At 42.8% G+C, this 25310-nt stretch overlaps 2 protein-coding genes across 2 annotated transcripts; both read right to left on the minus strand.

The window, feature by feature from the left end:
• Nucleotides 1-501: 501 nt before the first annotated feature.
• LOC139719533 (uncharacterized) lies at nucleotides 502-25052 on the minus strand. The gene is made up of 3 exons (XM_071630946.1): nucleotides 23989-25052; nucleotides 11584-11751; nucleotides 502-3322 (listed from the first exon to the last, which is right to left on the minus strand). Exons 1-2 carry the CDS (start codon nucleotides 24532-24534, stop codon nucleotides 11638-11640), a joined length of 660 nt encoding a protein of 219 aa, XP_071487047.1. The 5' UTR covers nucleotides 24535-25052; the 3' UTR covers nucleotides 502-3322; nucleotides 11584-11637.
• LOC139719532 (uncharacterized) lies at nucleotides 5940-10810 on the minus strand. The gene has a single exon (XM_071630945.1). The coding sequence runs from the start codon at nucleotides 10557-10559 to the stop codon at nucleotides 9309-9311; it is 1251 nt and encodes a 416-aa protein (XP_071487046.1). The 5' UTR covers nucleotides 10560-10810; the 3' UTR covers nucleotides 5940-9308.
• Nucleotides 25053-25310: the final 258 nt, after the last annotated feature.

Consider the following 25310-nt stretch of genomic DNA (forward strand, 5'->3'; position numbering starts at 1 on the left):
TTGATAAAGGGCAGAGCCCGAAAGCTCGAAGTAAAATCAAATTGTGAGGATTCAAAAGCAACGTCTACCGCCTCTTCTTTACTCTCGTTATACAACACTACTATAAGATGCGACGGCCCAGGGGTTTAGCAGCTGAAGATACGCGTCTTATATATATATATGTACATATATATATATATGTGTGTGTGTGTGTGTGTGTATATATATATATATATATACATGTATATATATATATATATATATATATATATAATATGTGTGTGTGTGTGTGTGTGTGTGTACGCACATATACTTACATATATTAATGTGTGCGTGTGTGTGTATGAATATGGAAAAACCAGGGCCCCCATTTCATAAAAGATGTTAGGATAGCAACTCTTGCTGGAACGGAAACTTCCCACAGCAACAAGCAACAACCAATCAGGTAGTGGGATTCTTGTCGTTACCATGACAATTGCCATTCCAGCAAGAGTTGCTATTATAAACTTTTTAATGAAATGGATAACGATATTTGTACATTCTCACTCAACTCACCAACCGCATTTTTTAATCATCTCCTTCACAATACACCAGACCTATTAATAACACGGTATACAACTAGAATTATCAGTCCATATAACTTTTTTTTTTAATACCACATAATCAAGATTTTCAAATTCTGTACAAAATTGTGATAGGTGTAAACGAACTTACCTAATCTTACAAACATGACCTTACACGTATTAACGAGACACACCACAATTGCCGCTGGGCAAAGGTACTTGCATGCTTCTAGCATAGGCTAGTGCGTCGACATGAAATTGTTGTGTATGCCACGTCAAAATTGTTATCAGTGAAGTTTGTACCCTCCACATAAAATCTCACTTTTCAAACAAACCAAAGCAAAACAAAATCAAGTGGAAACAGAGCTCAAGATAAGTGAAGCAGTCGTAACACTCTTGACCCTGTTAATGATTTATGCATAACAAGAAGTAATATCATTGTTCGAGCCGTGCCTGGCCAAATAGCGGCTCTACAAAAACCAGATTTTGTTGACATTTCACACGCCAATATAATTTCACGATGTAGCAAAGATCCTTCCGGTAAACTGTATGGAACCTGATCAGCGTCTTGGAATTCACTACTCTAAACACGCCTTGCCTTCTGTCAACTCAAGTACTTCTCTATTAGCAACCTGTGACTTACACAATCCAAGTTATGGAACGCCTTCAATTTGATGATTGAATAATTTCTTTGTATCGTCGGAGTGAAGGAATGGCAAGATTAATCATAAATAGTCTTTGTCTATGACAGACTGCTCAGCAAAATCGTCAAAATCAATGAGATAGCTGCTCGACTGGACTGAGACTTTGACTAGAGCGAAAAAGTGTAAGGGGTGAAACCAGTCATTGAGGGTTACGTAATACAGAAAGCTTGTCGATAATCCCATTATACTCTATAACGGACGATATCATCCTAACAAACAATTCAAAGTCATTTAGTACGTTCAGTGTGATGAAGTCAACCATACACCTGTACACTCAAATAGTGCTGTTGCTTTCTGCTATAAAGCAAGGTATGATTACACAAAGCATCTAGCACATACACTGACACTGACACTACGGCAGCAATGCAGATGGCGAGGCAAGCCTTATCCAGTGTTAAGCGTTTGTCCTCGCGTAGGTTTTCAACGTATAAGAGATAATCATGGCCAGCCCTATGCAGTTAATAGCCGTATACAAGGATTGTCTAGGCAAATGCTGGAGAGTAAATATCGCTGGTTTGTTCTTCAGATTCAATCAAAAGATTTTTTACCAAAATGATGTTAAGTGAAGGACAAAACGCGTCTTAATCTCGGTTAACAAAATTCAGAGAGTTCTTAGGCGAAAATTGGATTTCATTGATCTTAACTATGAAGAATGAAACCGTTTAAAGGGATGGTACAGTATTGGCGGAGATGAAAATTGGGCTTTTAACTTTTTGCGAGATACCAAGAAAACAAATATGATATAGTACAGAGCATACCATTTTAAGAGGAATTCAAAGTTTATTTGATGAAAATCGGGTTTGGAATGACTGAAACATCCAAAAACAAAGTAAAACAAAGAGATCGTTATAAAGTGTGGGTCCCACACTTTATTAGAATTGCCCTTTTTTGGATATCTCACCCATTTCAAAACCAATTTTCATCAAATAAATGATGAATTCCTCATAGAATTACATGCTCTTTCATATTTCATAAGAGGTTCCTCATTATCTCACCAAAAAAATGTTAGAAACCTGAAATTAGGTCTCAACCAAAATTATACTATCCCTTTAATGTGCAGTAATTACTAAACGCAACAAACTGGGTGCAATTCACAATTGTAAGCAGTTTTTCTCTCGCTCTGAAATGAGTCCCTCATCGAAGGCAACTCGTCGCCTGGCCATCAGAAGAGCCCTAGCAAGTTTGAGAGAATGCAAGTCTTAGGGCTCTGCTATAGCAAGTTTAAGAGCATGCAAGTCTTGGGGCCCTTCTGCCGGCTAGGTAACGAACTATCAAATGATGAGATCCTATCCTGTAAGATTACACGGGCAGACAAGGATTAGGGTAGCTTGGTGTTCCACAAAGGGAAGAAGGTAGACCTACATGTACATGAATAATTATCGACAATGCCAATTTACCCCATTTAAAGCCCGATAAATATCGAGTTTAACATATCACCGACACGAAACAAACAACATTGGCAAAATGAATTTCAAAGTGCAGAGTAGTTCCATATACACATTAACAAAGCATTATAATTTTTTATTCTTCACTTTATGATACAGTAGTAGGAACACTGTTCGTATGTGGTTCAAAGGTGATGTTTAACGTGTCTTTCCATACTAGGACAGACATGGCGGTACCTATGTACAGCGTACGTGGTTCTTCAGAACAGCTTCATGACATCGGACAACGATAGATGACTCTAACCAAGTCCCAGTCCTTACATCAATACTAAATTTGATAATGTCCATTTGTGCATGAGAGGTCGGATATCACGATCACTGTCTGCAAAGGGTGAGTCACTCTGTCTATACACCTCTTTGTATAAAATCTCTCCTGTCCTCTTTACTCAATGAAACCTTTCCAGCACATAAAATGCAGTTTCCACGCCCTTCCGTTCTCATCGCTGCTCGTCACATCAGCGAAGTTCTTTGCTGCTGATGAAAGGGTCTGTGCTGCAATCTGCAGAAGTGCGACGATTCATTTTCCCCTCTCGGTGTGCTAAGGCCAGTACAGATTCGATTAGACAGAATGATCCCCTGTTTTCGAGAGCATCCATGGAATCAGCGTCGGTCTCGATCACGACAACGAACACTGCACAGAAGAAAAACACAGGGAAAGAGAAATATAGATGTTTTAGTCATATGGACGAGTTCATGTCTACTTGCATCATCATAACGTTACCATACACTGTATGTTATAATGAAACCAATTAATCTAGTTTAATCCCGGTTGATAAACGATGATCTGACTAGATTTTTTTTTTCTACAGTTATCAAACACTATGCACGCACAAACGTTAATAATCCTGATTTGATTGCACTCCTTCTTGAAGGAAAATGGATCAACATTGTTACTTAAGCTAGACTGTACAATGACCTTGCCCTTTACCATTACATTACTTTATTGGTTCTTTAAATCACAACCATGTTTGATTTATCATGACCGCTCGCAAAGTGACGCCACTTTGACTTAACTCCTCCTCCCACGGTCAGGGACGGGTTTCTTGCACTGCTTTTCAGGGGCCCATAGTGTCATTTTGCATGAAATTTATTGCGCGTAGGACACACTTCGACCGCATTCATTACTTCGGCTTGATGCTGGGAATAAATTATGATCAGCTGGAGCAATAATAGCTCGTAAATTGTTTTCGGTCTCTGAAAAAAAGCAGTCGAACCGATAGACTCTTGATATCAGGTTTCAGAATATGAGACTTGGGTAATTTGTACCAGCAGAATTAATGACCACGGTTATTTCAATCCATGGAAACAGACAGCTTGGATGCTTTAGCGAAGGAAAATCCTTCATGAAGGAATTCACATTATCATAATGATACAGAATTTCAATTCCTTACATGCCCATTATAACCATACAGATTAGCAGGTGGTATGGCTTACATTACATACAGCTTCGAACATTGAGTGACGCATTTGGCTACACAACATGATAGCTGAAATTAATATAAACAAACACCAGTCGATCGGGTTCTACTCAGTCACTGCCGCCAAGTACAAGAACAAGTTTCGACGGAAACAGGAAGCTAATATGAGATAATCACATCTGCTTTTTTTTATCATTGTAAGCAGAATTTAACTTCCGGTAAACGATTACAAAAAGCTTGTGTATACAAACATGACTCCTGCATTCTTTCGGTTCGACTTATCGGTAAGCAGAACGCTGTGTGAGATACCGCGACATACACAACAGCTGGTTTGATAGGGCGTGCCTTCCACTTCGGCAGCTTACCAGTTTCATTTCTGTCTTTTTTTCCCTCCATCGTTCCCGTTTTCGAGAGCTTTACATCCAGGAAGGCGTACTCATCCACACCCTACGGTGTGCGCCCGTCACCTGTTACCCCGCGTGGCTTTCCGGAGGCCATTTTTTCAGGCTCGAAGCAGGTGCACATAGCAACCAACTTGGTCATCCCGCCTACAACTCGGCGGGGACGTTCAGCCACCTATCGGCCACCTATCGGCTTGTCCGCTACACTTCCGCCACCTGACTACAGCCACGGATTGTCCTCGCTACAGAGAGAAAACGATATAGTTTACAGTACTCCCCATCAAGTTCCACGTAAGGCTTAATCACACCTCTTCGGAGTATTACTTTTTTTTTAATATCACTCCCTGCAATACGCCGCATGTATTTAATGTCATGATTACTCAAGGCCAGGTAGTCTTCCAACCAGCAGCTCGCAAAGAGAGGAGGGTTTGTAGATTTTGTTCTACTTTCACTTCACTTTTCCTATTCTAACGTTCTTAGAGAAACATACACGTTCATTTTGACTGGGAAACATGAATACTAGTAGTTAGATCAAATTTAGTGTGCTGGTATGTCATCATACTAGGTAGAAGACGAAAGTGCATAAAGAGGGACAGGACCCATGGCTGTGGGCATGCTAGCAAGGAGGTTCTAATAGTTGGAGTTGCTTTCCTCTCCCCCCCCCCCCCCACTTTCTCCTTACCTAAATTACTACATGGAACAGCAAAACGTGTGAGCGCTATCAAACTTTGGACGGGTAAATGACTGTTGTTGAACAAGTGTTGCTGAAGGGCAACCTTGGACTCTACTGAGAGCCAATTAAATCACATTTTGCTGGGATAGCTGGAAGAGTGAAGGTAAACGTGTTAAATACACCAAAGTTGTTAACTGGCTATATTACTATCAAACATCAAAATATTCGAAATATTTGGAAGATTAAACTTGTCTCTCCAATGCCAGCTGCTGGGAGTCCAACGAGCAAAGGTTCTTGGTCATTCACCCCGACTTCACTCGCTTAAAACATCGCATATTATAGGACCATGGAGCTAGCGTGTTGGAGCTCCCTGTTAGGACGAACCAGATGTATTTGGCACCTTTTGAACACGTGCGAGAGAACTAACCCCTCCCTGTTCCGAGAAAACCTTCAGACTTGGGGGCTACTCAGGTTCATGCCCTCGTGTCTCTCCCTGCCTGCCCCCCCCCCCCCCCCCGCATGGCTGCATGAGCAGTCACGTAGCGAACCTGTAGAACTGCGAGTTGCGAGTTCAGAGGACGAGTCATATTGGTTGCTCCTCCTTCTAGCCTTTAGTTTCTCCCCATGCAGAGACCAATTTCTTATCTCTGCCATCACTATGAGAGAAACACGTTTCTCATTCATACACACCGTAGATATCATCCTATGCCACAGGGTACATACGATCCCGTTCGTCAAAATTGATGTATAGTATAATAGAAAGATTAAATGAGAACTTACCTGTTTGAAATTTGATCTTTATTTTACGAGGGAGTTGTAGGAAGAGAATACATTGAGAGACCCGCTTTGCGCACGCGCAGTCATTTTTCGAAGCATCAAATGTGGCTGCTGGATATCTGAAAGATTATGGAGAACTTAGCTTCAAGTTAGAAACTTTGGGAGGGAGAGGAGGGAATGTATTCTCTTCCTACAACTCCCTCGTAAAATAAAGATCAAATTTCAAACAGGTAAGTTCTCATTTAATCTTTCTATTTTACTTCTGGAGTCTCCGAAAGAGACTACATTGAGATTTTGAAGCCCAGCAGCCATATTTGTAAGAAAGATAACAGAAATGACTATGAATTGTCATTTACCAAAAAGGGTAAATTGTTTACCTCGTCTGGTCATTTCTTTAGTAGAGCAGTTGTGAGACACTTGCTCCCATCATCGAGCAAGGGTTTGCTGTAGAACTTTCTGAAAGTCTTTTCATTCGTCCAGCCTGCCTTCTCAAGGATAAACGAAACTGGTAAGTCTGCTCTGTGTGCAGCTGACGTCGCAGCTGCTCTTGTTGAGTGAGCCTTATATTTTGAAGTGTCGATTCCTGCCGCTGTCATAACATCTTTGATCCACCTGGAGATGGTTTGTGACGTAACTTTTGCATGGGGTCTGCGAAAACTAATAAAGAGCCGACGCTCTTGACCTCGAATTTCCTCAGTCCTCCGTATGTAGGCTTTGATGTAGTTGACAACGCACAATCGACGATCTGGAGGGTAGGCTCTCATGCTCAGTGTGTAGCCAGCGTTTCCCGGTCTATTTTGTTTCAGTAACTCGCTGAAATGAAATGTAACTGATGATCCCTTGAGTATCATGTTGTCCAAATTCAGGAGCTGCAACGACTGTGCTCGCTGTGTTGAGATGAGAGCCATGAGCATGCATAGTTTTTTGGTGAGATCTCGTAGGCTCAGTGCATTTGCCGGTGACAGCTTTCTGAGATAACAAAACACAATATTTACATCCCAAGTATCTACATAGCGAGGTCTTGGGGTTCGGAGATGGAAAACTCCCTTCATAAATCTTGATATCAAAATGTTGTTCCCAACTGTAGAGGCACCATCCTCAAGAACTAGGAATGATGCGAGCGCACTTCTTGCTGTGTTGAGTGCATTGTATCCAAGACCTCCTACATGAAAAAGCTCACTAAGAAATTCTAAAACAAACTGAACACTAGAGTGAAGATGGCTTTTCTTCTTACTCTTGCAAAAGTCTTTCCACTTCTTTATGTACACACAATATTGCTTCTGGGTAGAGGCTCTCCAAGAAGCGGCCAAAATGTCCACAATTTCCTTCTTTAGTCCTGTCCTTTCGAAGGGCTGCCGCATAACCTGCAACAGAGAAGATCAATTCGATCATACAAGGGATGTGGTTCATGCGTTACAGGTTGCGTTAATAGGTTCCTACTCCTTGTAATTAGCACTGCTTCACCCTTTAACATCCTTTTCAGCTTAGGAAACCATGCCTGTGTGGGCCAATTTGGCACTACCATTATGCCTTCAGCTCTATCTGTCCTAATTTTTTGAAGACATCTTGGGATGAGACAGAATGGGGGAAAGGCATAGAATTTGAATTCTCCCCAATCCAACGTAAATGCATCTACGGCTTCTGCATTTGGATCTGGCAACCAAGTGACATATCTCTCAAGTTGGTTGTTTAGTCTGGACGCAAAGAGATCAATGTCTGGAAGCCCAAAAACTGAAACTAGTTTGTTAAAGGCTTGCTTGTTAAGCATCCATTCATTTCGGTCACTGAACTTTCTAGACCTGCTGTCTGCCTCAGTGTTCTCACTCCCTGGAAGGTGTGCTGCAGTAACCCAAATATTACGTTCCATGCACCACCTCCAGATGTCTCTAGCTGCACTGTCACAGTCCTTGGACTTAATACCCCCCATGTTATTCAAATAAGCAACTGCTGTTGTGTTGTCTGACCTAAGGAGGACATGAACATCATGTAAAGAAGAGCAAAAGGACTTCAGTCCAAACCCGGCTGCCAATGTTTCCAGGTAATTGATATCATTCTTTCTAGCTCTTTCCATTTCAAGATCGTTCCATCTGCCTCCCGTTTCAATGGACAGATTTGTGGCTCCCCAACCAAGCCCACTAGCGTCTGTACGCAGCTCAAGTGTAGGTCTGTTACGCTTAATTGGTGCACACTCCTCAAAGACATGATTAAACCACCATTTGAGCTCTTCTTTCCCTTCTAATGACAGCTTCATAGGTCTGTCAAAATGGCCTTTGTTAGCTTTAAGGGCGGCAATTTTGTCACGTTCTAGGCATCTGTAGAAAAGAGGGCCATGTTGGACTCCAGGGAAAGTAGCTATTATCTTCCCGATAACATGTGACACCTGCCTGATTGTGGGTCTAGTATTGTCAAGCAAGTCTGAACAGACTGTGATAATGTCGTGCATTTTCTCTTCTGGCAGGGAGATAGTCATATCACCAGTGTGCAGCTTAAACCCTAGGAAAGTGAGCTCTTGTTGGGGTTCTAGCATAGATTTCTCCTCGTGGACTACGAAACCTAGTTCAGACAGGAGATTTGTGGTTGCACGTACAGCCTCCTTTGCTTGTTCTACTGACTCACCGATAATGAGAGTATCATCAAGGTAGCCTAGTACTATGTGCCCCATTTCTCTCAGTGTAGCGAAAACAGGTTTCATGAGCTTGGTGAAAAGTCTGGGCGCTGTGCTGAGCCCATTTGGTAGGACTTTGAACCTGTAAAATTTCCCTTGCCATGGAAATTTCAAGAATTTTCTGTGTTCAGTGTCAATTGGGATGGAGTAGTAAGCATCTCGGAGGTCGACTGAGGCTAGGAAATCTCCTGGGGAGATTAAAAGGGCAGCTGTATGAATGTTATCCATTTTGAAGTGTTGTACGCTCACACACTTGTTCAAATCTGTCAAATCAAGTATTAGTCGTACACCCCCATTTTTCTTGGGTCGTGTGAAAATGTTTGAGAGAAATTCTCCTTCTTCATGACCACATTCTTCGATAACATTCTTAGTCAGTAAGCTTGCGATCTCTCTGTCAATACAAGCTGAATTGTGCTGGTTTGGTTTGTATTGAATGAAGGGCTTATCCCTCCTAGGGGGCATACATGCTTCTCCAAATTCAATTTTGTAACCCCTGATTGCTGCCAAAATAAATGGATCAGCTGTGATTTGGCACCATCGCCTGTAAAAAAGCCTCACTCGACCTCCGACTGCCACTGGAGCTTTCTTTGGAATACATTGCACACACGTACAAATACATTGGGGAAAGCAGGTATGATGATGATGTGAATCGAAACTACCTACCTCTTTGGGTATGCTGGTAGTTATTTCTTGCGCTGCATTGGAGGCCTGTGCTGTGGAGCCTGTTGTGGGGGGCGGCTCGCTGTGCGGGGTGGTGGCTGCTTGCTGTGACCCCACTGTGGGCGCTGACCTAAAAAAGGCCTGCTACTACCGCCGGCTGTTGGTCTGTGTGTTGAGGCAGCTGAACTTGCAGTCCAGCCAGCACTTCTGTATTGTCGCTTGGAGAAAGCAGCTCCCCTGTACGGGTGGTACGTGCTAGACTGTGGCCGCGAAATTGGGTTTCTCATCACTCCTGATGCAGCTTTCTGCTCCTCTTTGAGATCTTTCATTCTCTTTCCCAATTCATCTCCGAATAGGAATTTAGTGACGGGAGTGGAAGGTTTGCAAAGATGAGAGTAAGTGGCTGCCATGTCCGGCTTGATAAGCTCTTTCCTCAACGAATTGAGTTCAAAATTGGCATTGCACAGCAACGCCAATGCGTCCTGCTGTGTGTCAGTCAGCCGAGGTGATGGGAAGGACTGTATTAGCGCGCTCAGGCCCTTCGTCAGCGACTTCTGCACACGCTGTAACTTGGCATCTCTACTGCGTGTGTGTTGCGGTAGGTTATCCCAGATCGGGCCGTTCACCTTCGGTGTAGCGAGGTAAACACAGTTGCTTGGGGCTGGATACTTAGATGCCGTCTCTTCCAACACTTTTTCTTCTAGCGGGTGGCTTATGAGGTAAGTAGTAGAGCTGGCTAAGTCCTCGTCTACCGGTAGTCCTGTATCACCCGGCTTGGCAAATTTTGCTGCGAGAACGGGAATTTCTTGCACGTCTGCCGCGTCTGACGCAAAATCGCCTTCTTCTCTGTTGGCTTCGCCCGTGTCACGCACGTGCGGCTCCCCGCACTGTTGAAAATCAGTTTCCATAGGAATTTCACACTGTCCGGCGCTGTGCGCCTCATCGTACGCCACAAAATGGCGCGATGCCGGTTTCGGCGGCGTGGAGTTTACACTGGGCAGCGCGTCGACCACTTTACTCAGAAGACTTTCCAGTCTCGATAGTCTGTCCTCGACATCCGAGGATTTTTCGGCCGTCTTTGGGCCCTGCTTCGCTTGCGGCACTTTACCCGCCATGTTAGTACCGGAAACCGTGTCCGACTTAACTAGTTTCTTTTTTGGCTTGACTTTTTTGTCTGTCGGAGGGGAACGTTCTTCGCAAACAACGTTGATGCTTCCCACTGCGCCGGGCTTAGCCGGATGATGCAGCTGTTCTTTGAGCTGTTGTGCCTCCATCACCGTAGCCACCGCGTGACTTTCGTGGAATGAGGCCGCTAGAAAAGGTTGTGCTTGCCGCCTTGCTAAGCACCGAATATTCGTTGTACGATATAGGAAGATTGCGGAATCTAATTCCACTAACTGCTGGTTTCTAGAACCGTTAGTACCGCGAAAATGCGATAAAAGATCAGAATTTTCGACTGCGATAAGGGAACTACGTTCGAATACTCGTGCGTAGAAAAGCGATATGACTGCGCGTGCGCAAAGCGGGTCTCTCAATGTAGTCTCTTTCGGAGACTCCAGAAGTAAAATATCTTACATGCCACGCTGACTTATAAAGTCTTCTTCATTGCTTTCAAAGATTTGTTCACAAAGAAAAAAAAATAAGACAGCGCCCCGACACAACATAAGGGTGAAACTTGAAAGGCAGAAAGTCAAGGAAGGTCACCGGTACTGGGACCAGCTGTTCCTAGCCATCACTGCCGCCAGGAATTACCCTCCCGCTCCAGGCGCAGAGAAGTTGGAGCGTGTTGATGGGAGAGACGAACCATGTGGTTGATCGAGGCTGATATATGCCTTCCTATCTCTTCTTTTTTCATGTATTTATTCTGTGATGACACCGATATTGACAGCAAGCGATGCTGTGCTGTCTTCTGATGGTAGACCCGAGGGACCGATTGACCCATCTGACCCAAGATTCAAGACAACTTCACGAGATGTAGTCTTGACACTTGAACAAGTAGGCCCTATCTATGGTGGCTTTCAAACTTTTTTTGTGTGTGTGTGTTTTTCACGAAGTCGTATAGTTTTCTATAAGGCGACTGTGCAATGTGTAAAGTTTACATGCCACCAGTCAAATTTTCTCATACCTGAGAACTGCTGAAACTTTAATTTTACTATTGAGAAACAAACCAGTCAGGAAGAAACTTTACATCAATGATTTGTTAGATTCAGTATAGAAAATGTTGCGCGTATAGGCCCCCTTGAAAACCTATATCAAAGGACGGACTCAAGTTGCATTCCGTCAAACCGTGGTACTTACCATGACGATTGAGCAACCTCCTCCACTGCTAGCGAGAAACAAGAGGGAGCGCCGCTAGCAACTGCACGGCCGTGACTCCGGGGAGCTCTCGGGTGTCTCGTATGGATGCAGCTTAGGCCCTGGATGTTGTGACATGACCGCCATGTTGGCTGTGTGATGGTGGCTCATCTGTAGTCAACAATGAACAGACAGATAGAAAGCACATTCGTTAGAATCTCACTTACAATAGGTCGTGTAAGTTTCTTTACGTTGCACTATCACATCCAAGCACCGATATCGAGGTACATTTGTGCTAGAGAATGAAACAGAGAGTTAACACGATTACAGCTCGTTATTCCGAAGGTTCGTTATTCCGAAGGCTCTTCCTTCCGAAGATTCGTTATTCCGAAGGTTTGTTATTCCGAATTTCATTTTCAGATTAACAAATCTTCGGAATAACGAACCTTCGAAATAACGCCACAAATGTTCGGATTAACGAACCCTTTTTCATTTTCGGATTAACGAACTTCTAGGTATAGGGAATTTGTGTGTTTCGGATTAACGAACCTTCGGAATAACGAACCTTCGGAATAGCGAACCTTCGAAATAACGAACAGCACCCATTAACACATCATATGAATAAAACATGATATCATTTCATTTTTATCAGTGGTACACATGGTTACAGTACATCTTTACATGCATGATTATGTTGTGATTTGTGTATACAAAAGTATCTTTGTGCAAATATAACTCGCCATCCATTTTAGCTCTTTAAAAAGATTAAACCAAAAGAGATGCAATTGCATGAGCAGCCTAAAAACAAAACCATGACTAATATTTACAAACAAAACGGAAGAGTATCGGGACCCAACAACATCGTAAACCACACGCAGCCCTGAATCAAGGAAGACGTGGGAAGTAATAGCGAATGTTTTTCACTCTTTTAGTGCGATGAAATGTATTTCGAGACAGACTAAATTTGTGCAAACTTCCACCCCCCCCCCACCACCATCAATCTACGCGTGCCAAAATATACAAGATGATTCATTAATAATAACATGATGCATAACAACACGATCAGTGTTCCTGTTATCGATACCAATACACGGCGACATCACACTTTCGTTTACCATCAAAACACTGGCTACACCAGGGAGAGAAAACCCAGCTGAAATAGCTCCACACCACCAAACATACATTCCATCGTGCGTGGGAATCTGCGGAGCATCAAATCCCGCTGATTCAAAATCACAGGAAAATGAGCAACTGGGGTTCATGGCTATTAACAACAAAATAGAGCTATCAGAGATTCGTAATTTGGTTTACACATAAATAATGGAAACTCACTACAATTATTGTACACGTCTAGTAACAGTGAACAATTACATCGGTGATACATATTGCCTGACTCGCAAGAATATACCATGCAGAGCAGTAAATACGTGTAAAAATATCACCAGGGAGTCTTGGGGTAATTCTATTTGGTGGAGGCCACGCTGTCACGCTGGCAAGCGAAATTACCCGCAGTCCCACACACTGGGGTTCACGCAGGTTTTGAACTTCATTCCTCGCCACAAGAAAGTACACTTTCTCGTCGCCTTTCGTCGAGTGCAATATTGTTTGGTACATCAAAGCGAAATTCTGGAATTCCACAAGCACTTTAAAAAAAGTCCATAAATCTAAAACTGAACAGCTTTGTGAGGTGGTCTTAAAGGGGAAGGCTAGTAACTGATCAGTGGGAATCAGTGGAAATGCTGGGAGATGATTGTTCCAATCCTTATGGGATTCATTCAAGAGTTCATTGTATATCTGTTGTTGTGTGAAAATGATTTGCTTCAGAACGGTCTCATATTCAAGTAATGTGCAGATTAATGCTCCGTCACTGACCAGGGACGCTAACCTGGAAGCATTAAACTGCACATTACTTGAATATGAGACCATTCTGAAGCAAATCATTTTCACATAACAATAGATATACAATGAACTCTTGAATGAATCCCATAAGAATTGGAACAATCATCTCCCAGCATTTCCACTGATTCCCACTGATCAGTTACTAGCCTTCCCCTTTAACCTAAAAAACTAGCTAACCCTAAAATGCAAACAAACCGAGACTGGAGAGTGAAAATCACGGTCTTTCAAACTTTAAATAAATGTAAGATAGGGCCATCATAACACTCAAGAGAAACGGATGTGAGAGTTTGAAGGCGCGAAATCACAAAGCCTCCCGTGTATGGCGGATCAAGTCAAGTGCTGTCTATTCATGGCACTCAATGACAGCGGCAGATGCACCTGTTATCTTGCGGGAAAATCTGTTGGCAAGACAGTATTTCCCACGTTTAGCAATGTAAGCAAGTCAGTCAGACTCCGCTGACCATTCACGTGTAGTCTCATCCGTTAAGACCCTAATTTGCAAATCATTTTTCTTCGTTACAACGCAGCTCGCGGATCGATTTTCCCGGCTGTTCGGAAAGTGATCGAATGGACAAATCACTTGAGATATTTGTTAAAATGCATTCAACTCTAATCATGTGCATGATTTGGTAAATGGTCACCGTGGAAGACATTCTCAAAAGCTATGTACATGAAACGTCTCATGAAATATACATGTAGGCCTACACTGTACGTGTCAAGGAGAAAACAACGTCTGACCCGAGAGTCTAAACCCAAAACCATGTAGTAAAATATTTCATTTTACAACCTCAGAGGTATATTATAGGTGAAATAGGGCCTACTGTTTTAAGTGCCAATTAACGCAGGAGACATTTAAATAATATACGACACACGAGTCACATATTATTCAACTTAGAATAGATACTCCATAGCGAATTCAATTACTGTCCTAGTAGGGTTTTGGGTTTCATCAGCTGAACACCTGCTTGTTTACCTACGTATATTCAAAGACGCACTGAGTGCAGACATTTTGATACATTACCAACGAACGAGCAATCCAATTTCTGTCCACTTCATTGGAATGTTCGAAAACATTCATATCCATTCGTTGTCCAATACAAAAACCACTCGTGGTCGATTGTATACATTTTTTTCTTCTAACCCCACAACTCCCCATGTTCATCACGTGCTTAAGATACTGCTTCATAATGTTGTTTTTTTCAGTGTATGCCTTCATTCTATATGTTATCGACATGTCTATAAAACGCGACGTAGCCATTTTCTCGTGGCGGAACATCCTATCCTACTGCTGACACGAGATCGAGCCATGGAACATACAATGTAGTCCTAATTCTTGTCCGGTAAGGAGACTAGCCAAAAGTGTCATCGGTACAGTCCAGTCAACTACTGACGTCCCTTTCACACGCCTTGATTAAAAATTCAATAAATCGTTGCTCAAGATCGATTAGCTCACTTGGTTTGCTCTATAGACATGTGTTTGCGCGGCTGTACGCTGCGTGCACATATGGACAACCGAACTCGTTACGCACTGAGCAACCTGATCCTGTCATCGTTGCTGATTTTCAACAAACAAATACTCGGAACATCATCGATATATTCGATTAGACGCGGACAAATAATACTCGGGACATCACAGATAATTCGATATGGAAACATTTCATTCTGTTGGGACGCTAACGTTGACAGTTCCTATGTTCGAAGTAATGAGCATGTCGTGCTTACAATGTAAACAGGCACACTCACATATACAATGTACCTCTCCATATTTCATGCTATTACAATAATCATGCTTTTTAGGTTCGCTATACGTACATGTCTGATACACTTCGTGTAATTCAACAACAACACACATTACGTGATATGTTATTAATGAATGTGAAGGACTTAAGCTAGAAGGAAATATTCTCTGACTTTCAGGTCCCCTTCATAGAATTTCAATGATAACCAAGATGTCGTTCGCCGTTTTAAGATTTTCTCTTCAGTATAACTTCTTTGGTCTATAAAACTCGATATTTTGGTATGCGCATTAGCAAGATGCCTGCACTCTGATTGGTGACGATCTTAGAGGGAAAAGGGAAAGAAAAAATACTATAGGAGCTTCCCACGCCTACACCAAGCGGATCGTGAGAACAACAAAATTCACCCCTCCCGTTCACTCCCACACAGGAAGAGTTTCTTTGTTTTTTGTAACATCATCAAAGCAAGTCCTATAGAACCAGGTATCTAATAATCTCATGTCATCTTCACTTGTTTTGGCATTTCGATTATTGATACCACTTGGCTGTTACAAAAGTCATGAATACTGTCGTTGTCTCGTGCCCCAGTGCCCGAAGAGAAAAGAACTCGTTGAGCCCCAGCGATCGCTCCTCAAAAGACAAGGTTTCGGAACGCTGAGCTCTAACACGTATTTTCCTACCTGCTCACAACACCATGTTTAGACCCCCCCCCCCCCCCCCGCTCCCAATCACGCATTTGGTGGCAATCTTCAGTCATGCAGATAACACACAGCTGTTGATACAGACAACTCACGACACATTAGACAATTCCTAATGAACATGCGCAAACATCCGAGAGGAAACAGTTCAACTTCAATGCGAAAACTCGTCAGAGCATTGCAATTGTTGGCCAACCTTGACTCAGTCGTCATTGTGTGGAGGAAAATGTAGGCCTAACCCCGCCACTGGTTTCAAGGGCGGGATCCAATGTACTTCATATACCTGTTTATATAAGTTAGAATTCTACGTAACAGAGCATCCGAACAGAAAACACGTAATGTGATTTCGCGCCACTTTTTGTTCCATTGCATACCCGGATGTCGGTGCACATTTCCTTCCTAGAACACTATAGAGGCTAGTAAAGACAAGCGTTAAATGGTTTCTACGGTAATTAAAAAGCAGGCAGTACAATACAATGTACTACAATTGAACACATCTAAACAGACGGTTTCCAACCACGAAGCAGGAAGAGAAAGACCCACGCAAATATTTCTGATGTCTGCAAATACACCATGTTTGAATTGACTTGATGTTTACTTCACTTGCGGGTTTAAGGGTGTGGAACTAATTGAAAATTCTTTTCAAACAGGAATAATGAACGAGCCCATTAATAGTCATATTTTGATGTGGGTTGAAGTTTACATTGCATGCACGCATGAACACCCATCAGCGCATTTCGTGTGAGGACAAATTAGACAAGCAATTTTCGAGAACGTGTTAAATTTGTGGGCCACATGCAGAGTGAGAAACTATACACTTCTTTGCCAGTACGCAAAAGTAATAATTGGAATTGGGTTTGAGAACATCATTTTGTAGAGCAACCGGGAGGACAATATTTCATAAGGAATCTCTCCGTTTCCCCGCCAATATTACGGGGCTTCATTCACAGCTGTTTGTACAAAGAGAATAATTTTGCGAGATCGTCTGCTGATCTTTTTAATTCCTGCTCTCGAGAACAAAATCGCTTAATCTCACCAATCTGATACCCAACTATCTGTTATCACCATAGGGCTAAAAAATTGTGCGGTTGTCAAGGCAACAGGCTTGTTATCCTTCGCCGCCAAAATTAGGCTCCCCAGTATAAAGAGGCTTTCCGATACTAATCCCCTCGATACGATCGAAGGGATCCGATATGCTACTGTTTGAAATCATTTCTTATGGATATGATTGCTTTCAGCATGGAGCTACATTGCTAAAGTATATAAAAACTAAACATGCATTATTACTCAAGTGAACTTAGATGAAACATAATAACCAACGTCAGAGAACATGTTTATTTGTAGACAGGTGTCTTTCTGTCAAGGGTATGAATATTAAATCACAATCGGATTTTTAGACACTAGTATTGTTCCTTTTATAATGTATTTCGCTGATTAGTTGTTACTTTTCATGTTTTTCGATTAGACCTATGTTTTCTCTCTCTCCTTCAAAACTTTCCAAATCATTCTTGATATTACCAACATGTAATGTATGTTTTTATTGTTGTTTCTACTATACGGCACAGTAATGCTAGAATATCCTGAAGCCTTATCACTAAATACTGTCATCAAAATCTATAAGCAGCAGCACACCCATTGCTCATGCATTTTGGACGACAACGATATGTTACAATCCGCATCTATAACACGCGGTCGATCCATCGAATCTTCCCCTTCTAGTTCAGCCAAAACTCTCCCAGGGTTTTCTCAGGCGACGAAGGGACACTGTCAATGTGACAACTGTCAGCGGGCTTTTCATCTGGCGGAGAGCAGATGGGGCGACTGCTAGGAGGGATTCGTGGAATCCAACCAAACTCTCCCAAAGTTGAGATCAAAAGGAAAGAGAGGGTGAAGGGGAGAGGCTCCGGGAGAGAGTAAATGGGGTCACAGCGTCCCCCCCCATTTCGGGTGAACACGGGATGCAGCTAAGACGGCCAACTGTCACATTTTAATACCGTGTACAGTGCAGCAGACGACAGACTGGACAATACTCAACATTACTCTGCGTGTTTATGTGTGTGTGTGTGTGTGTGTGTGTGTGCTAAATGATTACTAGTAGCATCGGCACTAATTAGTTCCACAGGTCTTTTTTCACGGCTCGTACAGATTTTGAGATTGAATAAAATAATATAGCTACCCTGCCATATCACATGGGCATATCATACCCACACCTAATAAATGGCAAAATCACCACCATAATGACAAAAATGAGGAAAAACAAGTGACATTGTTTCATCATAATTACATAAGCAGAATAATGTTACATTATGATGAGGAAGACAGTTGGTTTGAAGAAACGAGACAATCAACTTTTTCCCCGTCGGTTGAAACTATAGAGGGCGTTAATGAGGCATGATGCTCATCCTTACTAAAGCCGAGTTACAGATGGTCAGAGGAAAGGGAATTACTACGAAAACAATGAGATGGAGGGCAGTTCTGGAGGTATAGCTACACTCGCCCTAGAAACTATCGCCATTCAAAATACTCCGCAGATGTTCGTTAGCAGCAGGCATGCGCTGGGAGGGTAATTACCGAGTGCGAGACATGAAACAATGACTGACAATCGCGTTCCTGGCAGAGGGGAGATCTCAAGGTGTACAGATGGCAACACAAGTACCTCTAAAACTTTAATCTTGATAATTATGCATTAAAAGTATCCACGGGCCAAGCATCGCAGCTTGGTCCGTCCGCCGTTAATGGATTGGAATCTTGTGCGACTGCTGTCTTCTCACTCAGTCCCATGCGCGCATTCTGCTGTGAGTATTTTTGCCACGATTTTGTTCATGGGTCACGGGCATGTACGCATGGCAGATGGTATGTTGTCATGGGACGTTGCCCTACTTCATGAACAACTGTCGTGGTATTTCCGTTCGGGTCCTGCTCTGAATAATGAATAGAACTAATCTTTGTGCTCAGGTAGGTTTGATACAAGGCACCTTGTTTTTGGTGATTTTTTTTTCTCACAGAACACTCAGTACTCGAGTGAGTTCACGACAGAACGACACAAGTTGATACGCTGAAAACGGGGAATCGTTTTCTCTTGTAAGTTGTACCGAGACATCTGGCGTGCAGTTGTTCTTGGTATCACAAGAGCATTTATGGAATAGCGCCACCAACGGACTGTCCTTGGCAAATGTGACCACCAAAAGTGCCTACCCAATGAAACATTCGAGCTCTGATATTTTCCAGGTTTGAATATTGCAGATGGTGACATCCTTGTCAATGTCAGAAAGTTTACGTCACCGCATAAGAAAAGAAAATCAATAATTTTGTAATTAACGTGTCATTCAAAGATAATAATACCTGTAAATGATCTCGGCCATTGATTTACAAACAGCTGTACATCGTTGGCTTTTCAATGCACAGCATTGGTTAATTAAAATCCCTCGTGTTGAATCTAATTTGTTGCCATGGTTCCCTCCATCTACATCTGCGACCTTCATAAAATCCGAAGCTCCAACTTGCACCTTGCACAGAGAATTCCGTTGGGATAAAAACAGTAATCAAATCAAGGGATATTGGTGTTCACTGGACTGCGAAGTAAATGCATCAAAATCCCACGCATGTGAACATTCTAATGATAAATCCGAGAATCATGCTGGCCTAGCTACGTTGTGTATATCATATACAATACAGTTTGTGGATGACGATTTATTATGTAATGTGAATCTGTCAATGCCAACGACTTCACGAACAGAAATACTAGTAGATTTAATAGGCCACCGTGGCGTATTTTTCTCCCGCCAATGCTGTACGTGGTCTAGCCACGTAGGCCACGTACAGCATTGGCGGGAGAAAAATACGTCAGGAAGTGAGGAACTTGCTATATCTATCAGACAGTTGAGGGGAACTGAAATGCGATAAAACTCAGACAAACTTCCGTCTATCACACAATGGACTGGTAAAACGAAGTTACCCAATCTGTTGGGTTAAAATGCTCTAACACGTGCATACATTGCAAAACAAATGGGAATGTCAAATTAGAATAAACATCTCTTTAATACATCGTTCTGGCATCATAAAACAACTCAGAAGATGTCACAATACAGACATTATGAGTATTAAATTATCGTAACAAAATCTACATTGTATGTCACCATAATTAGAGAAAATAATGCCTCCGGCACCCTTCGCCTCGGGCGTAGGCATAAAAATCGAAACTTCATCGGTTTGAACAGAGCTGCTGTAGTACATCTACCGTGACTTCCCACACAGCTGACTCCCCATACAGAGAGTCATTGAACACAATTTCACGACTCAGTCGTGTTTCCGTCACGAGGACACAGGTGCGTGGCTACTCGAGCTGCAACTTTCCGGTCTAAAAATAACCTGTTATCATCCCTCGCCAAATGGACTCAGAGGTGGTCTTTCTCTCCTTTTCTAATGGTCATCGAACTCGACACACTTTCGCCGGGTCATTCCAAAGGCTGGCGCAGCTGTAGATGTCCAAAGCCAACAGCAAGTACGCCCAACAACCAAGGAGGTATACCTCCTCGGTACGACCATCACACACGGGCGCCAAGCGAGGAATTTCATCGTGTCTACAGCGGCGTTTGTTTTCCGAGTCTTCTTTCGTGTAATGAAAGTGTTCTTACCAATGTATGTTATGTAAATCCAAAGAGCCTAGGTACCCCCTTGTCACGTTGCGTTGGTACGTTATGTACACGCATTATATGTATCACTATGGCGTTACTACCTTTGCCCTTTGCTGTATATCTAAGACGAGTCCACCCAGGGCCAGGGAGGTCTCACCTCCCTGGTCCACGTACGCATTTCTTGGACAATTTCCAATCGTCAAAAGCGATAAGAAATAGATTTTGTATTACAAAAAAAAAGTTCTCATCCCATCAAATACAACGTACAATATAGTTCGGAGTTCATTGTTACTTGGTAGGCCTACTTGTGTTAGTTTGTGTTAATTTCCTTTTGATAATTCCTATCAGTGACTTTGATGTGGGGCATGTGCAACGAGAAAGCTATAGTTTTATGCTTAACGTGATGAGGAACAAACACATGTTCATAAAATGTTGAGCAAGATACCAAAAGCTACCCTAATACATTAGACACGGTTCAGAATTAATGGACATAGCCTTGGCGTTTGAGACAATGGCTTAGCCGCTTGTGGTCTTATCCCCACACTATATAGCTGTGGGATGATTTGCAGTGTGTTTATATCGTAGGTTATCTACCGGTCACATCGACTTGGCATTGTTTGTAAACACCGATGGCGGTTTATAGGTTGGTCGATACGACAGCTGCGCTTTACAATCATACTCAGCATCAATAATGGAAGAAGATACCACGTTAACGAGGGAGGGGAGAGGTGCCGGGGAGCCACCAGCCTTCCTGAAGATTGACCATTCTTCTCAAGAAAATGATTGCGTAATAAATGAATAATGGCACGTTATGTACTCGTTATGTGTTACGTATACTTGCCGTACATGGCATCATAGCTTTTTCACTTTCACTGAAGGACGTGTCGGAAGAGCTGAGCGTTATTCCCAATCTCAAGAAAGAGGAAAATATTAGCATAATAATGACGAAGTTTAAAAATGTATCAGGGCCTTTTTGCTATTCCGTATTAAAGTTCTTGGTCAAGGATTTTTAAAGAATTAGACGGGACATGAACGGATAACTGTCGATGGGCATTCAGCACTGAAAAGAAGGAGGTACCCTTGTGGCCTTAGACATGATGCGTGTCGATGAAGCTTGAAATCGAATCGTACTGACTTGGCGATTTGGCACCCTTGAGAGAGTGGAATAGTGCACCCTTGAAGTGTCCGGCTCCTCTGCTGGTTGGCGTTAATAGATAGGAGAGAGAATTCTTTCTGTCTTAAGAATTTTCACCATACCTTCATAAATATCTTCAGACAGGACATGCTGGCGGTGGTAATATGGTATTCAACAAAAAGAAAGCGTTATGTAGAACGGCGAAGGTCAGTCAAGAGATGATCAATTCTTCTTGGTAAACTTCCGGTATAGATGATAATAATGATAGGATGGCAGGAGGACGTAAGGACACGGCCATGGTCATCGGCTCTGCCTGCCAGCACTGAACACCTGGTTCAGCAGGTCATATACTAATTAAAGTTGGGGAAAATATTATAGACCCATAATTCATTCTCACGCTATGAATGCACCAAGTCAGTCTAGCTTGAGAGTTTGAGACCAAGTAAAACTAAAAGTCATTCCTATGACCCTTAACCCTTTATGGGAATTACATGATAAGGCAAGTTGTCCCTCTCTGCCCCTTGCTACTCGCATACACTCTCTTCTTGAAGTAGAATATGGGCTGATTGGGAGCACTAATTTTGTGATGTATGACAGCAAGCTGTAACAACATCAGGCCCCTGACGAACTTGTGGGAGATCAGGGGCTGGGCCAAGACGACAGGAACAGCTGTGTCGTCGAAAGGACGGGGTACCCGCGCGCCATTCCATCCAATTAGGGTTCAATGGCTGAGGCCGGTCAGTGAAAAGGCGCTATTGTAGTGGGCTACATTGTGTTCTACTGGTGACAAAGTCTTGGATCCTGCACAGCCAAGAACACATAACAAAAGGTGCGCGAAGCTGGAGGGCGAGATGAATGTCGCAAGCTGGAATACCCCGCCCCATAACCCCAGACATCTGGGCTGAAATACACATACTCTTCCCATCCGAGCGGGGTTTATTTCAAAGGTTAATGAACGAGCGAAGCGCTAATTCTGCAGCTGGTTAGCGACACACAACAGACAGACATATTTACGCAGCAACTCTCTTAGAATCTATTCATCAACCCATGCCAACCCAGAACATGGTTACGCCCTCCATAAGATGGACGCAGAGACAATTAAGGCACCTTTAAAGTACGCCTCATTTTTCTTTATATTGTGATAAACATGAACATTATAATCGTAGACTTAACAATACAAATACAATGTAATAAACACCCAACATTGATAATGTAAATCAAACATACTCACATTTGAAGTTTTGTTACGTAATAAATTACAGAGATCTCTACCGGCGAGAGAACTGGAAAACGTCTTGTATGTTGTACATCGGATTGTATGTGACACCTATCTATGCATATTTCAATTACCCTCTCCTCTCAAAATTGCAAAAATATCTATGAAATCATTTCATGAACAAACACAAGTATAGTGAAAGTACTCGTAACCTGTTGTTGCATCACTAGTGTTGCATTTGGGCATTGACATTGCCAGTATATTGTAACCTTGCTTGGGAAACTTGAAGTGCATTCAGATGCATGTGAAGTTAAAACAGTCATGTCGACTAAAAAGAAGGAAAAGCCATACAGATCAGCGTATGGCGTTTAAATATCCGGGTAAGACATGGAAGAAAATGGCATTCTCGCCATGTTTTGTTTTGAGGTGTTTTAGCAGCATGCAGTATAGTGCATATCCATTGAAGGGCACGTGATGCGTGAGCACTTTCTATCAAAATTTGGTTGATCCTACTTGAGCATAATTCAAATTTAAGGGAGTGAATACATTATGCTGGTAGGTCGTAGTCATTGGTAGTACTCATCCAAACAACACTGCATCGACAGCGGCAGAGATACATAACATAGTGAATACATTACGCTACTAATTAATCATCCACATACGCTTTAATGGCATTTTAACATGTTTAAGGGCATTGTGCAACACGTTATTAAATCGAGCGAGGTCCACAGTGCAGTGATCCCCTCATTTCTAGCTTCTTATACCAAGTGGTTGTTTACTCTCTCGACAACATAACAATGAAAACGAAAAAAAATCATTCTCATAAAGGCAAATCCTGTATACGGTATGTGTCATATGATTTAAGCTATGTACTGTATATCATATACGTAGCAGAGGGGGAAGAGTAGATTATATATCTCTACGGTCACCTGGCCTGGTCACATACGATTATGTACATTCAAGAATCGCTTCGACTCCATAGCATTGAGGTCGCTACCCAGTTATTCACGTCACGGACGAAATGAAATGCGTGAGAGAGAGAGAGAGAGAGAGAGACAGAGACAGAAGGCAACAAAATAGATAATTATACCTGTTGTCTGTGACGAAACTCGTTGTAACTTGGTTGTTGGAAGAGTGACGTTTGTTGTGACTGACACTGTTGTTGTCTCATCATGTTGGCCTGGTTGTTGTGCCCGAGTGGCATAGGTGGTGGTGGTGGGCAGTGTTGTTGGTTTTGCCGCTGCTGCGGTACCAGCGTGGTGAATGGCGTCCTGTTGGGTGCCGCCGGCGTAGGTACGGGCATCGCTCCTCGCATCATGCCGCTGAGTTCGTTCAAATTTCCAATGACTTTCACATTGATATTTTGTCCTTCTAACGCCGTTTGTAAGTCCTGGATGTAGTCTATTACATGTTGCAGGATCTCCACTCGTGTAACTTTCCTATTTTTAGGGATCGTCGGAACCAGCTGCTTCAGCTTCTCGTAGCAGTCAGACATGGTAAAGTTGGCCACACCTGCCCGCTTGTGCTTTCGTTCCCCGCCGCTATAAGCGGGTAACGTGTGACGAAGACTCGCTGAAAATTGCTGCTGCTGCTGCTGCTGCGGCACCATAGGTGCTTGCATTTGAGGTTGCTTCATGTCGCGTGATATGTCAAGTTAAACACGGAAATTCCTCTGAATTTGGGGATGTTTTTCCTCAAAAAGATCGTAGATAAAGTACAGCTTCCAATACCAAAACTGTCCAGTGTATGAAACCGACTGTGACGCTCGATTTTCTGAAGAGAATGGCGTTTCCCAATGCCACCGCACTGGTGGAGATGGATAAGGAAGTGTACCAAATTATGGCTACGAAGCAACCAGGATGTGACTTGCTCTCAGCTAATAGGTGAAAGATCGTATAAACAGAATCCGACCCTGCTTGTGGATGTATTCACTTATGGATTTATCTCCAGATACAACTATATGACTCATGAAACACGATCCTGAGGGTTGGTGTACGAGATTCCGGGATTTCGTACTGCACTACTAGCGGCTTGTGTTGCATGAAACGGAATGTACCTCACTGATAAGGCGATCGCTGCCTGACGGTCGGCTGGGCTGGTTCGCTGTCGGACTGTCTTGATATGCATCACTGCTCGCAAACTACACAGCAGACACATACGCACACACAACACACAAACACACACACGGATCCCACCGATATACACAGCATTCAAGTACACACACACACACACACACGGTCAGACTCTCACAAATACTGGTACGCATACACAACCAATAGGAGGAGTAGGCGAAGGAACACAGCAGGCGAATGTGTACTCCGACAAGTCATGCGAGACCTGCGGCGTAATTTTACGCTATTCGCTGGGGTATATTACGACCAGCGCACAGCCGGACTCAACCAATGGAATTGC

This window comes from Diadema antillarum, unplaced genomic scaffold (genome assembly GCF_040938485.1).
Source record: "Diadema antillarum isolate AM-2024a unplaced genomic scaffold, OU_Dant_1.0 scf00000111, whole genome shotgun sequence".
NCBI lineage: Eukaryota > Metazoa > Echinodermata > Echinoidea > Diadematoida > Diadematidae > Diadema > Diadema antillarum.

Bases quoted from the DNA above. Each gene is read 5' to 3' on its own strand.
- LOC139719532 (XM_071630945.1), bottom strand. From the start codon at position 10,559: ATGGAGGCACAACAGCTCAAAGAACAGCTGCATCATCCGGCTAAGCCC.
- LOC139719533 (XM_071630946.1), bottom strand. From the start codon at position 24,534: ATGAAGCAACCTCAAATGCAAGCACCTATGGTGCCGCAGCAGCAGCAG. The intron at 11,752-23,988 runs GTATAATTATCT...TGTTGACTACAG, and splicing joins AGTTTCGTCACAGACAACAG to ATGAGCCACCATCACACAGC.